This window comes from Rhamphochromis longiceps, linkage group LG9 (assembly GCF_057381845.1).
Source record: "Rhamphochromis longiceps isolate RC_006_pf linkage group LG9, R_longiceps_female_GT1.1, whole genome shotgun sequence".
NCBI classification, from domain to species: Eukaryota; Metazoa; Chordata; class Actinopteri; order Cichliformes; family Cichlidae; genus Rhamphochromis; species Rhamphochromis longiceps.
Genome location: NC_140565.1, coordinates 19,577,121 through 19,603,361, shown reverse-complemented (window position 1 = coordinate 19,603,361; position 26,241 = coordinate 19,577,121). Strand labels below are relative to the sequence as shown.

General features: G+C 40.6%; 2 protein-coding genes across 4 annotated transcripts in view; both read left to right on the top strand.

The window, feature by feature from the left end:
- The window catches only part of prex2 (phosphatidylinositol-3,4,5-trisphosphate-dependent Rac exchange factor 2), a 93,612-nt gene extending 77,247 nt beyond the window's left edge, over positions 1–16,365 (top strand). For both annotated transcript variants that reach the window (XM_085418653.1, XM_085418654.1), the window contains exons 37-41: positions 4,109–4,175; positions 5,090–5,280; positions 9,166–9,268; positions 14,145–14,212; positions 16,032–16,365. In XM_085418653.1, the coding sequence (XP_085274779.1) occupies positions 4,109–4,175; positions 5,090–5,280; positions 9,166–9,268; positions 14,145–14,212; positions 16,032–16,077 (475 nt within the window). In that variant the 3' untranslated portion in view covers positions 16,078–16,365. The remainder of the gene's footprint in view (positions 1–4,108; positions 4,176–5,089; positions 5,281–9,165; positions 9,269–14,144; positions 14,213–16,031) is intronic.
- A 1,108-nt stretch (positions 16,366–17,473) lies between these two features.
- The window catches only part of lg9h8orf34 (linkage group 9 C8orf34 homolog), a 73,128-nt gene continuing 64,360 nt past the window's right edge, over positions 17,474–26,241 (top strand). For both annotated transcript variants that reach the window (XM_085418651.1, XM_085418652.1), the window contains exon 1: positions 17,474–17,768. In XM_085418651.1, coding sequence (XP_085274777.1) covers positions 17,700–17,768 — 69 coding nt within the window. In that variant the 5' untranslated portion in view covers positions 17,474–17,699. The remainder of the gene's footprint in view (positions 17,769–26,241) is intronic.

Below are 26,241 nucleotides of genomic sequence, written 5' to 3'. Positions count from 1 at the left end.
ATGCAGCACAGTGCTCAACATCACCAGTATGTAGCTGTGTTCCAGTAACACAGTTTCTACCTCTAACCGATGGTGTTTTTCCTTCCTCTTGGCTCACGGCAGTATTGTTAGTTATAGCAGTAGCTACTGTGGAAAATTCTTCCATTCGGCATGCATTAGCACTGCAGAACTCTAAAACGATTACGCTTCCGGGCGGAGCAAAAGTCATGCAGCGGTGCAGCTTGTTTGAGTATTTTTAGTTTAGTGAAGAATTTGGCTTAATTGAGCTATTATGGATATTATGTATTTATGGATAATTCTAGATATTCAGTGTTATTATAGCGATTGCTTATGGATATTAACCTAACTTCAGCAGGAAGATATTTTGGTCTTCTATGCTAGTCCCAAGCAGCATCATTGCTTTCTTTCTGTTTTTCTCCACTTTGGAAAATGCTGCAGTTTTTGCTCTGGCAGAGGAGGGAGTCCCAATTCACTAGAGCTCTGAGGAAGGTGGAGAGGCTTCGTTCTACTCCAGCTAATGTACACTGAACCTCTGTTTATAAAGCCCAGAGGGCTGAGCTTTTTCCCATTTATCACTTCTCTTTGATTCAATCATTGATTGGCTGTAATGATGACAGCTCTGCACATAGTGATGCTTAATGCTGTGGACCTTGACTCATCTCTGTACCACGTCCGGCACTAGTTTTAAAGATCCAGGAATACTTTGCATTTATTTATGTGCCCCATTAGGATCATAAATTTGGTCCCCATTTTAAGCAAGTCGCTCACCTTGTATTTTAGTAAATTTGCATGTCCTCAGTGTCCCAGTGACAGCGTTTTAGTCACACAGTAACTACTCGTTGCTTTAGCTGAAAAGGATTGGAATTTCTCTCTTTATTATATGGCATGACATACATGGCAGTGTATTCACAGATGTCATTTTGTCATTACAGTATTCACGTTTTAAACCAGCAAAGATCAGGTACATATTACATCCACCAACATGTAATATGTAAAAATAGGACAAATGTGTGGGATAAGAAAATGACTTTCCTCACACATTCACACACACCATTTCACTGGTGTCATTGCGCTAACATCGCCGTGCGGTATGCGAGGGCCCTTGGAAGCCCTCATTAGCCCCCAGGAAGCTCTGCCACACAGAGAGGAGAATTTAATAATGGAGGGTGTCATTAATCATGGCTTTCTGAGTGATTTACATGGACCAGTACGGACCATACATAAGGTCATACGTAACGGCATAAATTCAAGACAATTTACTTGTGTAAATGAGTATGAAACTAAACCCACGGAAAACATTAAGACGTTTAATTCAAGGGGGCAATTTATGTTTCTTTTGGACGGTTTAATGTGCAGGATGTGGCGCTAATACAAGCGTTCCCACGCTACTTGTCTGAAAACATCTGTGCCTCAGATTCCTCTTCGTTGACGTTGCAGCTGACTGCTAATGCTCCTGTGCTGTAAAGGGCCTCGAGAGCCTTATTGTCATGAAGGTAGAGAAACAAAGAGAATTAAGTATTCTCATTGGCTCAATGAAAGAAAACCGGCTACATGCCGAGCAGGTCATCTTTGGCCTGCAGCCAAATTCTCCATTAGAGCCTCATGTGAAACGCTATTGGTCGTGTGTGTGTGGTTTGGGGTTTTCTGTTTTGTTGTTATTTCAGAGAGAGCCACAAGCAAGCTTTACCTATGGTTGTCTCAGTCTCTACTAAAAGCAAAAACACAAGGAAGGCAAATTCTTGTAAGCACGACAAGCTTGATTGCACATACTTAATGCAACCTTTATTTTTGGTACAGACTTACTTTCAGATGGTAGGCTCAAGCTTTGATTGGCATAGTTTTCCCCAAAAACAAACAACAAAAACAATACAAAAAACACTTGAGAATGAAATAAGAGAAGTTGAGATTTTTCAATTTTAACATTAGAGCGTGCAGGTGGGTTAGAAAATTGATGCCTGTAAGGGGAGTCGAAACTGGAGCCGTTATAGTGTGTTACAGTGTGAAGAAATAACACCCAGTGGACTTTTCAACCCTGTGTGTTTGTGTGTGTTCTTTACCGCACGGTGGTATGTTTGCGCACTGTGTGTGGCCTTAAAATGTCATATTTCACCCATAATAAAGGTTTCTAAGGTGCTCAGTTTCCAAAGCTCTGACAAAACATCATCGGCTCAGGAGATGTAACGCAGGTCCTTTTTAAATCACACATCACTTGTAAGTTGGACTCCTATTATTTTGTCATTAGAGAGACCTCCACGAGAGTCTGGCCCGCTCCTTGAGCTGTGGTTGGTGGTATTTTTAGTACAACTCTTACCTCAGGAGGATGAGATAATCAGTGGGTATTATGACCTTGGTTCTGCAAAAAAGAAGCGTGCAAGGGTGAGATGAGGTGCGTCTGTTTTGTCTGGAAAAGATAAACAACTGTGTGCAGACGAAGTCGAGTTGGACAGTTACACAAAAGTCGACTGCTATCGGACAGATTCTATTATATACGTTGAAGATAAAAGTCTGAGCAGTTGACCGATAAGGACAAGGGTGAATGGGCTCACAGTTGGAGTAAACAGATAACAGAACAGGAACTATTTCAGGGTGAGGAATTCCAATAAATGTCATTTTGTGTGGCGTTCAGTCTTTCAATGCGTGCTGCTGATTTGGTAAGTGAATAGTGTTTTCTTTGGAAGCTGTTGAATGTAACCTTCGCTTACTTCTCAGATTTGTCCTTGAACGCCGCACTCGTATTCCAATAAGTATGCACTCACTTACAAATGGAGCTTAAGCCAAATACTAAATGACCGTTTACTCCTGACATGTGTTATTCGGCAATTTGTGGGCTTTTGGCCACTTTAAATGCTCAGACTATCCTAGTCTGTCTTGAGCATCATTTGAATGATAAGGCCATCTTGAACCAATTACATGGGCTGTTAGCTGCATCTGAACCCTTAGTAAAGTCTGCTCATAGTCCTTTTGAAGAGCACACCTCAGAGTTAACGCATCATTTGGCCGATAGGCATTAGTTACCAGGAAACATTTACATGTGAACTCATCTGTATCACAGAATAGATGCATGCTGTGTAATATTTAAATAGGCATAAGTGATTAGGAAAATTCATCTGTTTTTTACACATATGCGTTGGTTCCCCGGGTGGGTGCAGGTTTCCTCCAGTATGACTATAGTGTATATTTAATGCTTGTTTTCTCATTGAATTTTCATTTTAGCCGGAATAGTTAATAATCGCTATAAAATCTTGAGTCAGGGATGTGTTAACTATGCCCTGATTAATTAATTTCATTAATATTATGTCAAGCATAAACACCACAGACATAATGAATGCCTGCTTGGCTTGATTTTAATCACTTAATAGCAGAGTGAATGCAGATGAATGAGATGTGCTTCACTGATTCTTGTAAACAGTCTCCCTCCTTCAGTCTGCAGTTGCTGAGTTTCTTAAGTTTTTTTTTTTTTTTTTTTTTGCTTCATTATTATATTAGAGATTTCAGAAATGTGATATATATCGGTGACTGTACGTTAAACATTATAATTGCTTCTAGCTAGAGGTAATGGAGTATGTGATTTTATTACAGGGTGTTTAATGTGGTGTAGTGTATCTATTTTTAGCACGCTGCTGGATTACTGAGATTTGATGGAGTCACAGACTGCTGAGTTTGCACCAGTAGCACTCCACCTCAGAAGGACTCATTGCGGCATACAGCGCCCATCTGCAAGGACGCCAGTGCAGTGCTGCCTCCAGTGGAGGAAGAGGAATATTGATTGTGCTCCATGAATGAATGAGGGAATGGCATTTGGAGTGATGCCCAGGACAAGAGATGCTTAGTCTGTGTTTCTGCTTAGCTGTGCCCAAGTTACTCTCATGATTGATAGTCAGATGGTGGCGGTCCATAATGAGCAAGTGGCCTAGTTTTCCCAGAAAGCCAGCCAGTTCTCCTGATGACCTAATGGTGTAGGGAAACAGTTTGGATTTCATGCAGTGGAACCGCTAAATAGAAAAACGTTTGATTATTAAATGAAAGTCTTCTGTCATGTGATGGGTTTTAGTATGTGGCGTTTTCTCTCTCACTACATGTATTAACTTAACGTTTGTTTCTCACACAGGGCTTTCTACCTCGATCAGTCCAACATGCCGCCTAGCTCTGCACCAAAAGCAGCCCTCATAGATAAGGTAAGAACGACCTTACACAGCCTCATAGTACAGTTGTGACACTATGGGGGGAAGCCGAAGAGCAGGAGTAGATGCTGCAAAATGGACCTGTTTGCATGTGTTGCAACAGACAAGGGGGGCAACAGCAGGAAATCACACTTTAAAGTCAAGTCCAGTCACTTACCTTGAAACTAGAAAAGTGCATTTTTTCTTAATAAATTTATGGTCTTCAAAAGGTAAGAAGAGCAAAACTGTTCAATTTAATTAAGATGTATTTAGGAGAAAGAAATTACTAAGTATAAAGGAAGAGTCGCCTTAAGAAAAACCAAGTTACATCCAGCTGTTCAGCTCCTTCCCTCAGATTTCTGAAGCTCAGACTGTTTCACAGCCTGGGTGCACAGTGGCTAAAGGCTGATTTCTTCATGTGTTGTTGCTGAGTTCTGTGGGACCAGTAGGAAGCCAGTATCCAAGGATCTGAGACATCTGCTAGGTACAGATGTCTGAGAGAGGCTGGCGCCACACTATGAAAAACAAATGAAGCAGCCTTAACAAGTCAGTCAATGCAATGGCTTTTAAAGGAAACTTTGATCTTCATTTATGGCTGCATATTTTATTCTTTGAATCAAGCAAAGCTGCTCTAGTAGACTCCTCCCTTTAACCCAAATGTCTACTTATTAGCTTTCCTTATAATCAGAAGGTCAGTGGGCTGTGTGCCTGACTATATTATGGATATCCCATCAGCCAACAACTAGATCAAGTTGTAAAAAGCTGGTTGGAAGCTTCACCCTTGAATGCCCAGCATTGTAACAATGTATATATGACAGCCTAAGACAGAAATGGTCTAACGCCAATGTTAACCTTATAATCTACTCAGTTTCTTTTCTTTTCTTTGTGATTTAATCCCACACTAACCTCTCTGCGTTGTTTCTGTCTAGTTAATGCGTCCCCTCAACGCTCTGGAGGAGCTCTACCGTCTGATGGAAAGTTTTATTAGTTGTCGCCGCACCGCTGCCTGTCAGTACACCGCCTGTGGGGCTTCTGGCGTGGGGCTGCTCTCTGTGGCCTCTGAGCTCTGCTCACGTCTGGGAGCCACACACATTGTCATGTGCAACAGCGGCGTTCATCGGTAAGTGCGTGGGCACATGTATTGTGCGCATCTTCCACCTCACTATGGGCCGCCTCCAGTTAAATTATACGTTTTGCGCTCATCATGTTCTTTCTTTTGGCAGCGCACTTGCAATTTTCCTTTCTCTTTCATCTGTTTTGCGTTGACACTCTTCTCACCTTTCCCATTTCCACCGCAGTTTCTCCCTGCTCCCGTGCATCTCATTTATTCTCTAGCTACATCTCAATTTCATGAGCCCCACACTGTTTGCCCTTGGGGTTTTCTATTAATACACTTTTCTCTGCATTAATTAACAGCAGGATATTTTAGTTAATGACATGCTTCTCAGACCAGAGGAAAGCATACATAGGAGATGGACCAATTACTTCCATTCTCACTGATCTCTATATACAGCTTCCTAATTCACCTGCTGCTGAGGGCAGCATTCATCAGTGCATGAGGACAAAAATATCCAGATCGTTTGTCACTGCTGATCCCGAGTACAAGCCTTCATCTTCATCTTGTACTCTGCTCTTCCCCTACACCCACCCACCCGTCTCTCTGATACCCTCTTCCTTTACCGTGTGACAGTTTCCATATCTTTTTGTCTCGGTTATATGCGCAGGCTCGCACACGCTCGTTCATGCATTCACCGTATGTGACTGATGGCTTGATAAAGGGCTGCGGATGGAGCGGTCTGGTTGACAGAGCTCTAATAGAAAGTTGTCTGTGCAATGAGTTCTGTTTATGAACCTACAGCCTATATTTGTGTGTTTGCAATTACATTTACTGGCTACAACTCAGTCAGATACGCAGGCTAAGTGTAGTGACACATCAGGTGACGGCACCTGCCATATCAGAGGTTTATTTGTCAACAGGCTTTCTCTTAAAACACTCTTTTACCCTTCAAAGTTGGAGAATGATGTGCGTATTGGACTTTGTATGACGGGAGAGTGAATCGCAAATCCTTGGCCCGGTGCAAGTTTTTATATATCTATATATATCTATATCTATATATATCTATATCTAGAGATATAGATGTATGTATGTATGTGTGTATATATATATATATATATATATATATAGATATATATAGATAGATAGATATAGATAGATAGATATATAGATATATAGATATATATATAGATAGATAGATATAGATATATATATAGATAGATAGATATAGATATATATATAGATAGATAGATATAGATATATATATAGATAGATAGATATAGATATATATATAGATAGATAGATATAGATATATATATAGATAGATAGATATAGATATATATATAGATAGATAGATATAGATATATCAATCACATAACTGCAGGGTGCAAGATGCTAGCAGGCAAGGCATACATGGAACGCCATAACCAAGTGGCTGGCATAGTATACAGGTATATCTGTGCCGAGTATAAGCTGGAAGTCCCGGGGTCAAAATGGGAGATGCCCCCAAGGGTGATGGGGAATGACCGAGCTAAGATCCTGTGGGAGTTCCAGATACAGACGGACAAAATGGTGGTGGCTAACCAACCGGACATAGTGGTGGTAGACAAACAGAAGAAGACGGCCGTAGTGATCGATGTAGCGGTTCCGAATGACAGCAATATCAGGAAGAAGGAACACGAGAAGCTGGAGAAATACCAAGGGCTCAGAGAAGAGCTCGAGAGGATGTGGAGGGTGAAGGTAACGGTGGTCCCCGTGGTAATCGGAGCACTAGGTGCAGCGACTCTCAAGCTAGGTGAGTGGCTCCAGCAGATCCCGGAAACAAAAATCGGAGATCTCTGTCCAGAAGAGCGCAGTCCTGGGAACAGCTAAGATACTGCGCAGGACCCTCAAGCTCCCAGGCCTCTGGTAGAGGACCTGAGCTTGAAGGATTGACCGCCCACAGGGGCGAGTGGGGAAATTTTTTATATATATATATATAAATAAATAAATAAAACCCCTTTCTACTATTAACAGTGCACAGATTGTAGGAAAATGAAGCAATTTTTGCTGCTTTCTCTGTAGACTACGAATTGTTAAAATGTAAATGATGAGCACGCTGGCTAAATCTGGAACAATTGAAAAGCCAGTGAAAGCAAGCCAGTAGATTAGCTACGTGGAAATTGCATTATCAGTGTGACAGTCTTCTCAGGCACTATTGATTGGATTAGTTGGCTTGATGGATGAGTTTTAATAACAGTGAAAGCGTGATATTTTGGGTGATATTAGCAAACCCTAGCGTTTCTGTTTTCCTTTTTTCCCCAGTTACTCTGAGGATTCACTGACTGAGAGCAAAAAAAAAAGTTACTAATTCTATATTTGGCTTGTTTATGCTTTCCCCCCTTTTTTTAAGTTCTCCTCTTAATTCTATCTTTCATTCCTTTGTGTCTTTCTTTCTCTTGTTCATTTATCAGTATGGGCTCACTCTGCAGAAACACAAAGTGTAAATGGGATATGTGATGGAACAACATAAAACAAATGGGTTTAAATCATCTCATACTATCTCACCAGCCCTAATCAAAAGGGAAAATGTGCAGGCTAACGCGCACACACACAGAACTGCACTTCCTTCATCGTGCTCCAGCAGAAGAGGTATTTAAAGATCCTCCTTTTTAGCTTTTTTTTTCTCCCCACTTCTTTATCGGTGTGGGAAGCTCAAAGCGGGTGCTTAAAATATTCTGGGGTGGCCTGTGAAAGGACATCCTCTGCAAATTCTCTCCTGGGATATCTTTCGGCACATACTGGAAATGATTGTTGGGTTCATTACTTTTATCGTATCTTGTTTCCCTGTAATAAAGTTATGCAACTGAAACTCAAGGGGACTTTTAAATCTTGATTTGATTGACTCAAAGTAATGGCTTCTGGCAGTGATAAGTCCCCCGTCTCACATCTGCTCTTTTTTTTTTTTTTTCTTCTTCTTTTCTCTTCCGTTCTCCTTGGTCAATGTGAAACGCTACCATGAGAGAAGGCGATATTAAACAAACAGCTCAGATTTCTTAGCAGCGTCATGGCAGTGTTGGAACTTTGGACAGTTCAATTTGCAGTGAAAAGGCTCTGGATCGATCTACCAGTACAGCTTGTTATCATAGAAAGGTCATCCAGCAGCCTTGATGCCCGTCACTGGCTCTCTAAGGATCTATCCCCACACTGCCATCTGTGTGTGCGTGTGTCTGTGTAAAGGCAGAAGAGGAAGAAGCTGGCTGTGTATGTGCCTGGGAACAAAGTTTGCTGCAACTAATGAATCACAGACTCGTGTCAGCACTCATTTTACACATATAGCATCCTTATGGTGGTGAGAGTATAGCGCCTCTGCCAAAGGAGAAGCACTGACTTGTCCTTGGACTTCTTTCTCTGGGCTGAGGACAAGAAAACCTGTAAGTCTCCTCAAGTCCCAGAGGTCTGCCACAAATGTCCCTCTCTTGTACTTGTTCTAAGGCAAAGATCAGCGAACTTGTTATCCTCTTGATGCGCCGCGTTTGCTCGCGGTGATTGACTTTTCAGAAGCAAGTGCAGTGATTCATTAGAGCGAAGACGAGCGAAGGTGAGGTGGGAAGAATGCGATGTAATGGCAAGGTGTCAAGAGGAGCAAAACGCTCTCATGGTGATGTAATTTAGCTGAGCTGGATTTTATTCTCAGTTGATGTTTGTTTCAGTGTCAGATCTCACTTTCAGTCTCCGTCTGCTGCAAAGGCTACTCGACTGCCGTCATGTGTCAAACACGGACTGCATTTTAATATTGCAGTCATGGAATTGGGAAAAGACATTAAAAACCTTTTGTTTTAGGCGTCACAAAGTCCTAGTCCCAGATTTCCTCAGTGGATACTGTATTTTGATTGATGGTAAAGAAGATGATTAAGCATCATTGCACTGTTTGATGAGAATAAGCCTGACCGCATGTTTTCTCTCTAACAGCTGCACCCTGAGTGTGACACTGGAGCAGGCCATCCTGCTGGCTCGAAACCACGGCCTTCCACCTCGCTGCATCATGCAGGCCACCGATGTCATGAGGAAGCAGGTATGTGTTTCGCAGACGTCTGCTATAACGAGCCGCTGTCCACTTTGTAGTTTTCCCAGTGCCATACATTTACACACATGTCTCTGACATTTCAGAGGGAGTGTTTTTGAAGGTAAAATAATCGCGCTTTGAATGGCTGTTAAAAAGAGCTTACCTGGCTGCCTTTGACTTAAACCCTGATTATATGATGCAAGGTGATTAATCACCACAGTGATCAGCTTCTCTTCTGTTTTGATAGGGAATGACAAGCTGCTCTGGCAGCCACCTCATTCTCTCGGGATATTTTTGTGGCGTCTTTTCCTCATCGCTTCTCCGGAAGCTGTGCAAACAAAGCAAAACTACAGACCTTCAGTTCAGTTTGTGAACACATTACGTAACCCCGTTCAAAGTAAAGCAGGAAAGCTAAAAAGTTAAAGACTGAAACTTTTACCTGTGAGTGAAACCTCATGGAGACAGTGCGGCAAGTGGAGAGTAGAGAAAGGGTTGTTTTTAAAAGAGAAGAACGGTCAATAGATTAAAAAGGGAGAAGAATTTCCACAGAATTGGACTGCAAAAACAATCAATTCCAAATCTTTTTTCTGCTTAATTTTTTTCAGCAAGTAATGAGGGAACAGGACTCGCATTTCCTTTAAACATCTTGTCAATTTTGAGCCTCTGAAAATGTAAGACTGTTTTTAAAAATGGTTGTACTAAAACAGTAAATGCAATGCTTCTGTTAAACCTCTTGAATTAAAGCTGAAAGTCCGCATTTCAATCAACTCTCGATTGTTGGATTTTACAGTCCTCTGTTGTGTTGCACAGAGGGCTACAAACACTGCCAACTGTATATAGTATTGTTACACAAGAAAAATAAGTGCCTTTCAATTAAAGCATTTAAATCTTCTCAATCCATTTTCCTGCCACGATGACTTAAAAAGAATAATTACTGCGTTGGCGTTTATAAATGAATAAGGGTAAAGTGAATGGAAGTTATTTGAGGTTAAAAAAATAATAGTAATAATAAAGAAGAAACTCATAGAGGTGGAAAGGAAACTAGAGAGCTAATTAACTGAACTGACACATTAATAGTCATAATACTCACACACACAGACACAGACACACACACACACACACACACACACACAATACATTGCAGAGGAGAAATGCATAATTCTTCCGTCTTTCCTTCTGACGGGTAGTTTTTCTTCCCCACATAGACAGATATTGTCTTAGATGACTAAAAGAACAGCATCATGAAGGTATCTTTGAATGACTTACTCTTATTTCCACACCTGGAATGTACCTTGGCCTCTTTTGTTAAATTTCATCACAGCATCCTGATGCTGCTGCTGTGTGTACTGCGGTGACATTTTCACACTCTGAGAAAATTTGTGTCTCAACTCACAGAACAGTTTCTGCATCTGAAGTCATCACATAGACCGCACGCTTCGTCGAGTGGAATAGAAAGAGTTGTGCCATTTTAACTTCAGTAATAATGATATTTTTAAAGGGAACCGGCAGTAAGTATGCTTTTGGGTAATGAAAGAAATATTAGCTGCTGTCCACATGAAAAATCATTAGCTCCTGTCTACATTATAATTTGTTTTGCCTCTTTCTCTCTTCCACCCCCCAAACCTGATTTCAAACTGATCAGATATGCATTCGCTGCTACCAGAATATGACTCGGACCAAATGAGAGAGTAATGAGAAACTCAGCAGACTCGTTGAAAGTCTGGGGCTTGTTTGTTTATCTGCATATGCATTAGGAGTCAAAGGAAGAAATTCCTATTAGTCTTTCAGTGTATACACATTATCACCTCATTTTTATTTATTTATTGTTTTTTAAAGGCTCTAACCATGACCACAGCTCAAACTCTCTTTGAAAGTTGTGTCAGTTGTGGTTTCAGTGCTATTTTCACTGAGAGGAGAGGTTGCCCAGTAGGCTCAGATCCTGCAGGACAAGAGGCATTTAATTTCTCCTCTCAGAGAAATGGGAAGGCAGCCAGCAGGATGCAACTTTGTGCATCGTGTGACCTTGAGTTGTGTAGTGTGCAGCTGGCAAACATTTGGAACCTCGTTGCGAAGGCTGTGATTTGAGGATATTTTACATCCGTTCTGAAAAGTGCAGGCACGGGGATTTATTATTTAGATTAATACAAGTAAACCTTATTCTGTAGTGAGACATTTTCTCTTGCCTTGTATCATTGTTAACCTGGACAGACACTGAGGAGATGTGGTTCAGCCCAGATAGAGAGCTTTGGGGAATCTGAGCTGCATTGTGTGTGTGTGTGTGTGTGTGTGTGTGTGTGTGTGTGTGTGTGTGTGTGTGTGTGTGTGTGTGTGTGTGTGTGTGTGTGTGTGTGTGCCTACCCTTGCTCTCAGACATCAGCTGATGAATTTGGTGAATATGAATATCACACAGGATTTGAATGACACATCTTCTTTCTTGCTGTAGAGTCACGGTTGCTCACAAAAAAAGGTTATCAGCACAGAATCCAGTCCCAGCAGGATTCATCCATCAAGCCCAGACAACGTAATTCAGACTGAGAATGCTGCGTGGAGGTTTACAAATCACGCTGAGAGTAGACCTGCTTTGCCCAAATTGCATCAAATACATCCAATATTTGCTCTGTATACAAACAGTGTACAGCTTTATACTAAAAGTAAAGAATAACTTATAGCATTGGCCTTATGAACTCATGAAAAAAGAAAAATCTAGTCCCTTTCAAGTTTTTAAAATATCTATAAGAAGTTAATTTTGCGGAGAAGTAAGCGTTGCTTTTTAAACCAGATTGAAAATGCTGACAAATACTCATCATAATTAATTTTACTTTCAATTAAAGCTGGGGGCAAATATTACGTCTCCCATTTTTTTAGAAGCTGACACAGTACATAAAGAGAGTCAACATGTGAAAAATGAAAACATTTCTACTGATTACAGGCAGCACTTTGCATGCGTGAGCGAACTGATGCTCATTATAAACCACCGAAGGACTGTGCATGCACTATTTGAACTCTGTTTCCTGGACAACCATATTTAATCTTATATTCTTTAGCATTATATGTATTTGAGCCTGTGATAATTACATGCTGGCTGCTTTATTGATGGCAGAATCTGCCTGCTTTTCCACCACTGTGGCCCAGACTACAATATCTTAATAACTGTAGTATAGATTGGCGTAAAATTGAAGATTATTTATTAGAAAATGTGATAATAAATGATGTGAAGAAGATATTCCAGAAAGCCTAAACTTTAACATTTACTAAGTGTTTGTGGGGCTTTAGCAATAGATAGGACAGGATAAACCTATTGTTACCAACATATTGGTTTTGATAGCCTATTGCCATGATTGGAATTTAGATTGTGTGTTTAACGAACAGTTGAATAGGTGTACCTAATAAAGTGGATGGAGAGAGTAGATGCTGTGGATGTAGATGCCTGTTCTTTTTACTTACTTGTGAAGTAGGTAAAAACAAGAAGTGTAATATCCTGTTGGAACCTAATAAGATTCTGAAAGTTTCACAGATTTGTGGTTTAAAGTTCTCTTCGCTTTGTTTTTATCGTCTCCAGAACCATCCTTTGAGAGTATACATTCATTATGTTGGTCTGTAAAAGTCCTCGGATAATTTCAGAGTCGTGTAAACAAAATTCCACTTATTTAATTTGCTTTTAATATAGTTTTGGTGTCGTCTCTGTATGCTGTGTCCTTCAGGGACATTAGGGTTCATCTCTGTCTGGAGGCATCAGAATGGATGGCCGTGATAGGCATCGAGTAATTGCTGATGCTATCCTGTTATCTGGCTGTAACTCGAAACAGACGGTAAGATGGGGCACGGCAGAGTTGTAACTGAGAGGTCGGCTAATGCACTTTTGGCCGCTTGCTCTCTCTCTGCTCAAAGAGCAGATGCAGATCCGCTGATGACCTCTTTAAAAAAAAAGAAAAAAAGATTTGATTATGTGGTTTTTTTGCTTACTTGCATGCAGCGCAGATGTAGAGACGGTGTGTTTGTGAGCGCAGGTGTTCGTGCCTCTAAATTGAAAGCCTAAGTTGCTTCCTGCCCCCCTACAGTCATTTATCTGCCGACTCTGCGCACAGCCAGCAGACTAAAGGAACATTAGCAAAGAGCAGACATACTCCTGACTGGGCATAATCAAACTCTGTAACACACACAGGCAGACACCCTATTCATCTTCCAGATTCCTTACTACTGGTTTACAATTCCTTACAAAGACTAATCCGCATTGTTCCTTTGCCTACACAGAAACAAAGAAGAGCTACACACTGGCAGCAGCAGCTTAAATTTAGACTCTATACATGCACCGTGCACCTCATATGCTTCATAACATACAATATTTAGAAAAGAACCTGTAATTTCTCCCCTGCAGACAGCTGAAAGTCATTCAAGGCTGGAGATCCTCATGTTGTTAATTAAAAACTCACTGGAGAGATGAAATATGAGCTTCTTGTGTTTTTGAATTTATGACCATAAATAAATCTTTTCAAAGATGAGAAGGGGAAACCAGAGATCCATGAAGAGCTATTCCACTAAAGTCAACACTGACTCAAAACTTCACAGTGCTCCTGATTAAATAAACATCAATAAGCTATTATTGGAAGAACAGCACATGAGATGTCAGATTGTAGACGGTTTGAATGATATTGCTCAGCATTTATTATGACTAAGAGCTGACAAACCATATATTTTGTAGCTTTAGGAAAAAGAACTTCAACCCCCAGAGGGCAGAAATGTTCTTCGGCTTATTGTCTAAGCTTTGTTTAAGCTCTTCTCTCTGTGGTGTTTCATTCAGCTTCTGTTTGTGGCTGTTGCTTTTGGATTTATGTCCTTGTCCTCAATTATTATTATTATTATTATTTTTTTTTTTTTTGTCTTTTAGGGGGCAAGAGTTCAAAATTCTGCCAAGAACCTGGGAGTGAGGGATCGCACGCCGTCGTCCGTCCCAAGGTAAAGCTACAGGCACCACTCGTTTTACATTTGGCAACATTAGTTAAAGGTCATTAGCTTTTCTTGTTTTTGAGGCCACTCTTTTTAGGATTTTTCCAAACTTCATGTTATGGATCTTTCTTCGCACTTCTTTTCATGGACGGCATAAAAAATGAATTTAACCACAGGATGTTGACCATTAGTTTGAAGCTCTGGGTTTCCTGTATTTATTAACCAGACATGACTATATTTGGAGCACAGAGTAGAGCTGATTAGCTACTGCTAACTAACTAGACTGCATAGCAAAGGAGCCTCTGTTATTCATATGTTATCTTTTTTGTAAAAAATGGTGAAAAAAAAAATGTAAATCAAGCGTCAAGCCACTTCCTCATTGGCTTCACATTTTACACCAAAAAATTATGTATGTCTTTTATATACAGTCTATGATTAAATCCAATAATTTAATGAGGAAACTGACATGGAAGCTATGTAAGAAAATAAACTATTTATTTATGCACATAACATTGGCCAAAAAAGATGCTTTTTGGAGTGCTTTTGGAAGAGAGAATTAAACAGCAAGACCCAGCAAGATGTTGTTCAGCATGAAAAAGTGCCTCCATAATGTCCATCTGAGTAGCTGAGAAGAATTAAGCAGAAGGACATGTACTGTAGTGCTATAGATCTCTGCCTGTGCTTTTTCAACAGGTCTGGAACCAAATGGTCATTTTAGGGATATTAGCAGAAAGATTCCTGTTGCTCAGTAGCTTTAACAGGAGGGCAAAGACTGCTCTAGCCATTTGGCTATGGCATATAGGTTTTGTGTGAGAGGCAGCCCTTTTGAACCTTTTAGTGAAATTGACAAATAAAATTTAGTGGCCGGATGATTAGTGTTGAGACACTGAGACATTGTGGTCATGCAGCAAAATTACTGCACTCCCTGCAGGCTTATGTCATATGTGTTGCAGCATAAGTAGCTGCCACAACTGTGGGATATGTATGTATCCTCTGAGGGTCTTTACAAGATGGACTCTCATTCCTGCTGATCTGTAGATGGAAGGGTCTCTTACATTTTGCCCCGTAGTTACGTGTTGTTAACGCTCAAATTGCGAGAAATTCACGTGATGTTGTGGAAAATATAACGAGACCGCGTTTTTCCACTGTGCAGAAATGATCTTTCAGGAGATGCGGATGTGAAGTGTAAAATATTAATGCATTTGTTATAAAATAAATAAATAAAAAAGAACCCGGAGAAGAGATGAGCGCAAATGCTTCTCATATTCTCAGTTGGCAAAGAGAGTTTTCTTGATACCACCATTTAGAATAGAGGGGTCCACCCCAACAAATTCATCATATCTCATGCTGCTCGAGTTTGATCTTGGATTACAAGTGACCTATCACGGACAAGAGCAAATCAAAGTGTTGCTTCAGCAATGTTTCTGTTCACCAAGGTGGCAGAAGAAACCATGCTTTGACTGGGAGAAGTATGGAAACTATTAGGACACTTTTTACATTTAATAATTTAACAAATGAATACGGATTTAACAGCTCATGGACTTATACATGAGCACTTTATATTATACATTACGATGTATAGAGGGCAGACTTATCAAGTGTAACAAAGATACTGTGCATAGTTTTAGTACGTACAAGTTGTTTGCTTGTTTTTTACTCTCTTTGCATATTTAATATTGTTTTACTTGGTAATACAGAGCTATTACTGCATGCTTCCAGTACGCATCCTCATATCCGGTAACTCCAAACAAAGACCTGAAGCCTGAAGAATCATCGCTTTGGTTGAATGTAATTAAGCGTCATGTTGCATATGTGTTTCTCTGATCAGGTTGTACAAGCTGTGCCAGCCTCCACCCCCAGATGGTGATCCATAATGCATCGCATCCAGGAAGAGGTCTTGAGGATCTTTTGAGTCAGCAACGCTTTCCCTCCACCAATAGCTTAATCTAATTAAAGAGAGTTATTGGGTTCATTTTACATGTCCAGAGTAGCTGCCTAAAGTGTAAATAGAATTTCTACACCTTAGATTGTGTTTTAATACTTTACATTTTTCACTGTTGTATTTGATACATATTGTTGATTTTCTTTTTATTCTGTGATGCATCTGACAAGACAATGTGTCAGAGCGAAGGGAGCGAAATTAGCTTAATGAATGAACAAAATTAATCCCATCAGTTAAGTGTCTGCATGTTATTCTTCTTGTTTTTATGAGGGACATTTGCATTTCATGGTATTAGCTTTATTTGCATATGAAATAAACGATTAGAAGGATACTGGATGTAATTTGGCACAGTATTTGTTCAAATTAGCCAGTAATTTGTCAGCTTCTGTTCAGCTCTGACTTCAGTGCTTTGTCAGTTCCGTGCTGTTTAATCATATGACTGTGTGTGTGTGTGTTTCTTGAAAAGATGTTTATTCACTTGTTAATATGCACAGCATTTAGCAAAAAGAAAGAAAAACAAGGGGGGAAAGTATTGATAGAGTCATACTGTCTCACTGGGTTCAGATTGTTAGGCATGCACATGAAGATTTTTCAGTGATTTTTATCAGTATTAACATAAAACAGCATACAGTTAGGAGCTATATTCTGTGTTCCTATATTTTTATATATATATTGACAATACTCAGGATTAAAACATGCTATCATTGTAGAGTGGATGACTAGCTTGCTACTATGCAAAGGGTGATGTTTCCTACATAGACCGTATGCCTCTGTATGATCAATGTAAAAATGAAGATGATTGGGGTTTTTCTGCATATTCCCTTCAAAATCCTACAAAATAATAATAATAATCCTGCCATGTATACAGTTTGTAAAATGTACATTAAAGCTGATTATAGGGGACACTTCTGTAGTTGATTTACTCCTGAAAATGACCATTTTTCCACCGGCCATGTTGGTTGTGGTTGGTGTAGAAGGTACCCGCCTTTCCACAACTCTTTATTTAGGTGTGCATGCAGTTTTACTTATCAGTGTGCAGGTAATGTGGTCTAATTAAAGCTACGAGGAGAGAAGTGCGCTTGTTTCCTTGTGGTAATTAGCAGAATGCGCAGTAACTGGTCAGTGCACGACTTTGTTGCTCAATTATCATGCTGAAGCGCGCGCACGCACACGCCACAGTCTCGTTAAAGATAGTGCTAGGCAGTGCCCGGTGTATAAGTGGGAGTGGCCGTGGCGCGGTTAAAACTGGCAGCCAGTAAGCGGAAGATTTGTAATCCCTGTCACAGAGCCGCTGTGGCATTGGCTCATGCGGGGAAGCTACAGCCACAGAGTCAGTAAGGCGACAAGCTGGGGAAGGTCCCGGGCTGACTCTCCTCCAGGATGAGCCGGACTCAGAGTCACCCGCTCCGCACTTGACGCAAACCTGCCTGAACTTAACGTGGCTCGGTGCACATTTTCTACATTTCAATTCGCCGAGACGTCTCCTGAAGGACGAATGACAGCGGCTCACCTCATGATTTCATCCCGCTAAAAGCTCAACACAACAGTTTCTCCATGGCGTCTCTTCAACAGTCAAGAATTCAGTCGTATCTGGAGAAGAATAAAATCGGACCCTTGTTTGAGGTGAGTGTACGAATGTGCATCCAACTCCGAAGTTATTGGCAGCCGGTTTAAAGGACCACCACTGCTGTGCACCGGACTGCGTTATTCGCTTTAATTTATAGTTTGTGCCAAATGGCGAGCGCGCGTTTGCGTGAACTGTCACTGTCTTATTACTGCATTATTACTTATGCGTCGTATAGTTTAAATCAGAAGGGCTGGTTTCAAATAAAAACATTTATTTTCTTGCACTTCTACAGCCGATGTCTTCCCCCTGCGCTTCCCTTTAAACGACACTGCAAACCCTATAAAGCAATATCGGCTGCTCTGTCTGCCCTCACATCTCCAAGCTTACATCCTTCTGCTGGTGATTTGCATTTAAGAAGACTGGGATGTAGCATCCTCTCTGTGCCTTTTACAGTTTGGTGAAGTTGGGGGAAGCCAGTTGTAATTCAGACTGGACACAGTAGGCTTAGCTTTTACTATACGTTGTGCTACAGAGGACACAGCCACCCTCGCTGTGTGTTTGTCACTGAAACCGTCTGTGTGTTCTTCATCGGGGGTTAGAGCTGCAGTAAGAAACCCAGGGGGTTAGGAAAAGCATGACTTCATCCCTTGTTTGCTCCTGGATTAATTGCTGAAAGCAGGTCTGCACGGGTGTGAGACATAATCAGATTTATTAGAAGTAGCTTTTCTCTGAGGTGCAGAAGTCTGATTTCAAGAATCACTTATCACCATGAGAAGAAGGCAAGGATACAGAGGGATGGCTGTATACGTGAACTGACTATACTTGTGCTTCACAAATGTGCTGACGCTTCACTTTTCCCCAGCTGCATGTGTGGAAGCGGCAAACGCACAGAGCTTGAAGTGCATGGATTACAGGAGCTGCTGTGGCTTGTTTCAGCACCGTGGACAGTGAATCAAGCCTAACATGCATTTCACCAGCGTAGAAGAGAGAAAATCTTCCTACCAGGCTCAAAACCGCTCAGTTGAAAGGCCTCTGTAATCTCTGATTGTTTGTCTTTGCTCCCTCCATATTCCTCTTCCACCTGTCCCCCCCTCCCCACCCGTCCCTGCCGCCTGTCTGTGATTTCTTTTTCATTCCTTGCTCCGTGCTCAATTAAATTGTGTTTCCTTCATGTGACGATTGAAGGCGATTAAAGCCAAGGAAGTGCTCGGCGCGCTGATCAAAAATGCATTTGTTGCAAACATCTGTGACGAGACTTTATAGTGAGCCATTCACATCCAGAGTTGTCTCCCAAAGTTATCAAACAGACTTGTTATTCTGAGTTACAGAGACGGGGATCGTTGGCGAGGTGTTCACAGCAAATAGGCTGCGAATGGCGTGTTGTGAGGCTGCATTGTGTCGTGTAGATTTGCTGGGGAAACTGCCAGGAGGGAGAAAGAGGTGTAGTAAGAGGAGGATATTGAAAACTCTCCTGGCTCTGTCGCTCTCCTCATGAGAAAAATGATGTAGCTGCTACCCTGCTGCTGTGCTTGAAAACCCTTGACCATTTCATTGTTGTCCTAAAGAAAATCCATCCGTGTGCTTTCAGTTGTGAAGAAACAAGTTCTTTTTTTTATTTTATTGGACAAGTCCTGAAGAGAGGTTTGAATTCTCGCTGTAATTTCTTTTCTTTTTCTTTTTTTTTTTCTTTTTTTTGGATCAGATGTAGAACATTGATACAGGTGAAGGAATGATACAGCTGTTCTGTGCTGCTCAGACCAAAAAAGGGGCTCGCTGGAAGCTTGATATCCAAACAATACAACACCTACAGGTAAAATGAATTTATAAATGTACTTGTAATTAAGGTACTACAAGAGCACAGTGTGGACAGTTATGGCAAAGTGAACTACAAAAACAAAATGTAGTGATACTATTACAGTATAATGGTCTTGTATTACAGAGATTCATTATAAACAAGAAGCCATCGTGATCACAAACACTTTAAAACTTGCCCTGTTAAATTACAATAATGTGCTGCCAGTTAGAATTGCCTACATCAAAGTGCTGCTTTTATAATATGCATTCTATAATCTGCAGCACTCTTACTGTGAAAGATATTACACCACCACACTATATAATAGAGGCCATTTTACTCTTTCTTTTTTAATCTCCATAAATAGTTTTGTACAAAAATATATTAAAGTGTCATAGAGCTACAGTCATTGGACACTATTATTATTTAAGATGGGTACACTGTAGTTATGAAGGGATGGACATGCTCACTAACCATCCTCATGTAGGCTGTGGTGTTTAAATGATGCTCAATTGGTACAAAGTGTGTCAACAAAATATCCCCTACACCATTACACCGGTCTATGCCTTTGAAACAAGGCAGGATGGCTTCATCCTTTCAAATAGCGACCTCAGTTTGCTATTTTCAGCTGACAGGAGTGTTGCGTGGTGTGGTCTTCTGCTGCTGTAACCCATCTGCCACAAGGTTCAATATGTTGTACAGTAGATCCAGAGTTTCTGAAGTAGACCACTATGTCTGGCACCAATAAACATGTCACATTCAAATCACTTTTCTTCCCCATTCTGATGCTCAGTTTGAACTTCAGCAGGTCGTCTCAGCCATGTCTACATGATTAAATGCACTTAGTTGGTGACGTGTGATTGGCCAATTAAAGCGTTAATAAGAAGTTTAACAGGCGTGACTAACAAAGTGGGCATTGAGTGTAAAACCACTAACCAGGTTCTCAAGCTACATGTTGCTGGCTATGAGGTTAGTTTTTATTGTTTTTGAACTATGCCCATTTGGATGTAACCACTGTGATATCACCTGTTGGTTTGTGGGACCCTGTTTTGAAGGTGAAGGGGACAGTTATCAGTATGAGCTGTCAGGCTACATTAGCAAAGCAAGAGGAATTCTATGGGTGCAGCGCACATAAACAGACATCTCCTAATGACATAAAATGCTAGCAGGCTTAGTGATCAAGCAACAGAATGGGACAGTTTGGAGAGATAATGTACTTTGAAAAGGCACCGACACCACAAACACGACTGAGAGATCTAGTTCTTTGAGTTGATGAGAAGTAGCAAAAAATTGTAGCGGGCTTTAAAGTGGTTTCTTTCCTCGGTGAGGTTTAACGTGGCTGACTTGCTTGTGGAACCAGCCTCAAAGGGCCACTAAAGGAACTGCAGTCTTCTGCACTCGGGCCCTTGATTATGACAAGATAGCAAGCTTAAAAACATGGTATTCATTTCACTGCACTGTCACAGGAACACTGATGAATACTTGAATACTAGCCACAGGTAATTAATCTCTGTTGTGGTGGCTCGTTGCTAGCTAAACTTCAACACTGTTCTCAGATACACAAACAGTGGAAAGTGGATCACACATCCACACAAAAAAAGTCCAAACGCAGCATAACCGTCACAACACCACTAAATTAATGATGATTGAACTTAAACACTTGTATTCCCAGGAGTCTTTTAGCTCATTAGTGCAGAAATTGTGTGTAGCGGTAGTACTCTGTAGAGACGTTCTTTAGCGAACGATCTAATTCGTACAGAAAATATAAATGGATTGTCTCCTTCAGCTTTTACATAACTCTTCATAGTAAAGGCCGCCCTTTGTTTGCTGAAGGATCTCCTAAATATATTTATTGAAGAGCCTTTCCGAACGCAAGTGTACAAGTTTGTTATGGAAATAAAAGACGTCCTTTGTCTCCATTAAGAGTCCTCTTACAATATTGGCTATGTATGTTTAAGTCCTCCCTCCCTCCTTGAACTCTCCGATCTGTACCAATCTACCCTTGGCTTTCATGTTGCATAAAAATCCAACTTCAGCTTAATTTTTTTCCTCCTAAGGCAAAGCGCCATCACTCCTTCCTCATACCCAGCTGCAGTCTTAAACAGTGTGAGTAGAAGTGAGGGTTCATTTACTCGCCCTGATGAGACACAGCTTATGATTTGCCAGAGAATCGATCTCCCACCCCACCCCACTAATGAAATAGTTGCTTTGCAGAGATAGCAAGCTGAGTCAACACAGACATAATATTCTTCCAAAACAGTGAAGCAGCCTCTCATAATAACTGAAGTAATTGCTCTCTAACGTATTGTAAAGTGTTTTGGTAAATTGATATTCTTTTCAAACACCTGCCCTTTTCCAATGCCTTAGCAGTTTCACTGCAATGTGACAAATCCCAGTCAGTGTTAGGCATTAAAGCAAGCTGAAGGTCACATGCTCAGGTTTCGTTGTTATACTCGGTATGATACTCCATTGTAAATGCCACTTTTTAAAACTATAAAAGCCCCCCTTTCCTGACATTTGTCAACACACAGGGCTCATTAATTGAATGAAATAATGGGTCTAATTCTTTAATCTTTGCTTTATCGAAGGAGGATCTGCAGGATCTACCTGCAAGCTTCTGACATTTAAACTCGTGTAACACAGTTGGTGTAAAATGGTGCATTCTTTGCCTTTATCAGCAGACGGTGTAAAAAAACCCGCTCTCATATTCCTCCCCGCTGTGATCTGTCAATCATGTCTTAGCCGATATAATGGTTCTGTTGGAACTGTGAACTGATGGATCATGTAAATGTTGCCTGGATCAAAAAAATGTCACAGCATTGAACTGGAAACTGGTGTAACAGTCAGATGTTGAAATACAGCCCTGCTCTGTGAAGCAATTGGGGTCTGACTTTTTCTCCTTTGTGACTTTAATAGCTTGAATACAGGTTTGACATGAATTGAGTATTTGTTATAGTTTAGAGGCTGCTGTGATTGCTCGGCGATATTAATGAAGTTCACTAATGATGTAGACTGTATTTAGTGTGATTTACATACATATTTAATTAAATAGAACAGGTCTGGATTGTTCACAACAGTGTTTAGAAACTTGCAAATGGAAAATACTGTTGCTTCTAAAATATCGGCGCAACACGAATGCATATAATTTCTTTGAAGTTTGTGTATGTATTGCTTTCATCATTCATATGCCTTAAAAAAAGAAGATCAGGTTCAATTAGTTCTACACAGTGAGAATGACAGATTTGAAATCGATGACTGGGGAAAAAAGAACACCTGTACTGAATTTGCACTTTGTTTGAGCCAATGCTTTGGGTCAAGGTGCAGGAATTTAAACGAGTAGGCTGCTCAGTTTCTACTTATTGGTGTTTCTGCTTCGAGTGAAGTTAAATGACTTTGCTTCTCCCTCAAGATTTCTCTGAGTGAACTGTTTATCCGTTCACGTAGAAAAGTTCCACTCCAACTTGCTCAGCTGTGTAGTTCTGCTAATGTGCTGCGTCCAGGGTTTAAGAAGTCCAGCCCTGCAGTGCTGTTAAGAGGTCAGGTAGGGCTGGGAAACATGTATATGCACAGACACACACCACCTGACCTATTGATCCACTTCCTTTGGAGATAATTTACTGGACTCTGTGTGATTGAGTGTTTTGCAGCTTATTTTTCACCAACATTATTACCAACATCCCTCATCTTTCTGTCTCAGTGAAACTTTAATATTTCTTGTTGGCCATAAACATACACCTAAACTTAATAAATATGTGTTCACTGTGTCAGACCTGCATTTACTGTGATTTCTTCCCATTTCAAGATTATCTACACTGTATAGGAAAACCAAATGGCAGAACTCAGGTAGATAATTGCTGTTATAACATGTTAAATGTTCTGCTTAATTGCAGGTAAATTAAAGTGCTGGACACTTTAGAGCATATTATTTATGTTATTGTCCAAAATTGAGCCACTACAAACCTGGAGTCCTGTCGCGCCCACTTAAGACACTGAAACAATGAAACAGTGCATATTCACACAATACAAACAAATACTCTGAAATAAGACTTAATAAAATGCTTAATAGTTAAAGACCTAAAATATTGAATTGATTCATGTTAATTGAGAGCCATCAGTCAAAAAGTAAAAAAGTCACATAAAATTTGATAAATTACAATATTAATTTACGTTGCTTGATCTTAATTACTTTGAGCATTTGACTTTACAATGGAACTAGGACTGTGAGATGTAACCCAAACCTCTTTATCCTCAAAGTCAATGTGTTGAAAGCAAAAAAAAAAAAAAAAAAAAATAGGCAAGCATAAAGATTTGTTTGACAAGGGCCAAATTGCAATGACTAGATGAATGGATCAGGGTATCTTCAAAACTGCAGCTCTTGTGGGGTGTTCCTGGTCTCCGGTGGTCGGTATCTTAAACTGGTCCAAGGACGGAGCAGTGATGGATGGCCAAGACTCGTTGATGCATGTGGGGACCAAAGGCTAAGGCTGAGTAGTTCAATGCAACAGATGAACTACTTTAGCTCAAATTGGTTAGAAAGGTGTCAGAAAACACAGTGCGTCACAGTTTAATGCATGTGGGACTACTTGGTATTTGAGTTGACCTAAGTCATAATTTGCAAAGTACAGTTTTCTGGTCCATGTCATACTTTTCATAACCAAACAGCATCCGCCCTACAGAGGTAGAACCTTTGTCTCACCTTCACTCTCTATGCTGATATCCATGTTTCTGCCTGCATCCGTTTCTTGTAAGACTGCAGAGCTGTCATTCAAATGATTAGAAAATGCCATTAACAGTATATTTTGTAAAATCATTAAATTAACTATAAATTAGAACACAGAAGAACATTGGTCTTATTTTTTAGGAATGTGTATCATAGGTCAGTCAGATCAGGATTTAATATAATTGATATTCTTTGAACTTGGATTGCTGTCTGATTTCTTTTCTTTCAACTTATTTTTTCCCTTTCAACAGGAAATAAGGTCAGTATTTTCTGCAATGTAACAACGAGAGGAAAGGACTTGAACAGAGAACACAGGGTAGGCTTAGTAAATGTCCAAAGTCTATATTTTTAGTCAAAAATAAGCAGTGATCATAGGAACAAGGAAGGCAGCAAAGTAAACAGTCCAAGTAGGGAGCAGGCAAAAGGCAAATCCATAAAACAGCCCAAAAAGGTCATACACAAGAAAATCAATGACTAAACATGAGAAATAACAAGAACACTAGAAAACAAGAAAAACTAAGAAATGCCTGGAAATCTTGACATGGTGAAAGTAAGACGATCTGACAGGGAACATACAGGAACAGCACATCCTGCAGTGAGCAGCTCACTGATGGGAGATGGGTGAGTAATTGGCAAATAGGGAACAGGTGTTTGGGGGGCGGGGGGGAGACTAATCAGGATGTGGCAGACAGGAGGGAGAGGGTACCGTCAAATAATCCAAAAAATGACCTCCTACCTCCTTTTCTAATCACTTTGAGCGAGAACGTCATGGGGTTAAGCAAATTTGTGAAGAAAAATTCAAAAGGACTTTCGGTGCTCAGAGAATCTGACTAGACTCCTTAATCCTTTATCATCCAAGTATCATACAGGTCACCTGGATGTTTTTTGTAATTTTGGCTGTAAAATTACAAAATAATTCTCATCTTTCAGGGACAATTTTAATTTTCTCCTTAGATTAAAACTGTCGAGGAGTCAGATCATGTGACGAGCACATGGTAAAATCCAGGTGGAGCTGACTTTTTTTACAGCAAATTTCTTCTATTCTTTCCAAAGCTGTTTGCATTTCATCTCTAGCACAAATGATAACAGCGTTACGGCCATTTAACGAGCACTTGTAAAATAGGCCAGTGTGACATATTGAAAATGTACTACAAAACATAAATGTTACTTCATCCATTACAGTGTTGTTTCATCTAGGTCGAATAAACAAGAACATCGACAAAAATGTATCATTAATTACAAAGGGTGTAACTTTATTAGTAATTATGGGGCAGGGATAGCTCAGTAGGTAAAGTGGTCGCCCCATGATCGGAAGGTCGGCGGTTCGAATCCACTTAACGGCTACCCTGAGGTACCCCTGAGCAAGGTACCGTCCCTACACACTGCTCCCCGGGCGCCTGCTTAGTGGGCTGCCCACTGCTTCACTGAGTGAATGGGTCAAATGCAGAGAAAAACAAGTAATTTCCCCATGGGGATCAATAAAGTATCCATTATTATTATTATCATTATTATTACCACGAGACAGGCGGCTCAACACACGGCCCAAGGCCAGGTTGGTCCTGAGGGAGTGCAGGATGGGGACAAAGAGGGAAGGTAAAGCATTTCTGTGGTATCTGGAAGATCGAGCAGGGACACGATGAGTGAAGTCCAAAATGAGGAAGACTTAAAGCGTGCAGTGTTAGGCAGGGGGAAGGAGTATCCTTGTATTTGTAAGAAGACAGGAAACAATCAGGAGAGAGAGAGAGTACAGTGGCTCTGGTGCATGCTAATAAAGATATCACGTCCATTTCCAGCCCGCTGATCCTGGGGGCTTACTGATGTGTGAAGCTGATAGTCATGCTGGTGGTGTAGGAGAGCTGATCATGTGATACAAAGAGCCTTGACAGTTGCCCTCTGTTTGTTCAGCTGGTGACTAATGACCATGTGTGTACAGTGTGCAGACACTATCAGTGCTCATACTGTATGTATTTCTATAATGTGTGTGTTTTTAAAGGTTGCAAAGACAAAGTTCATTTGG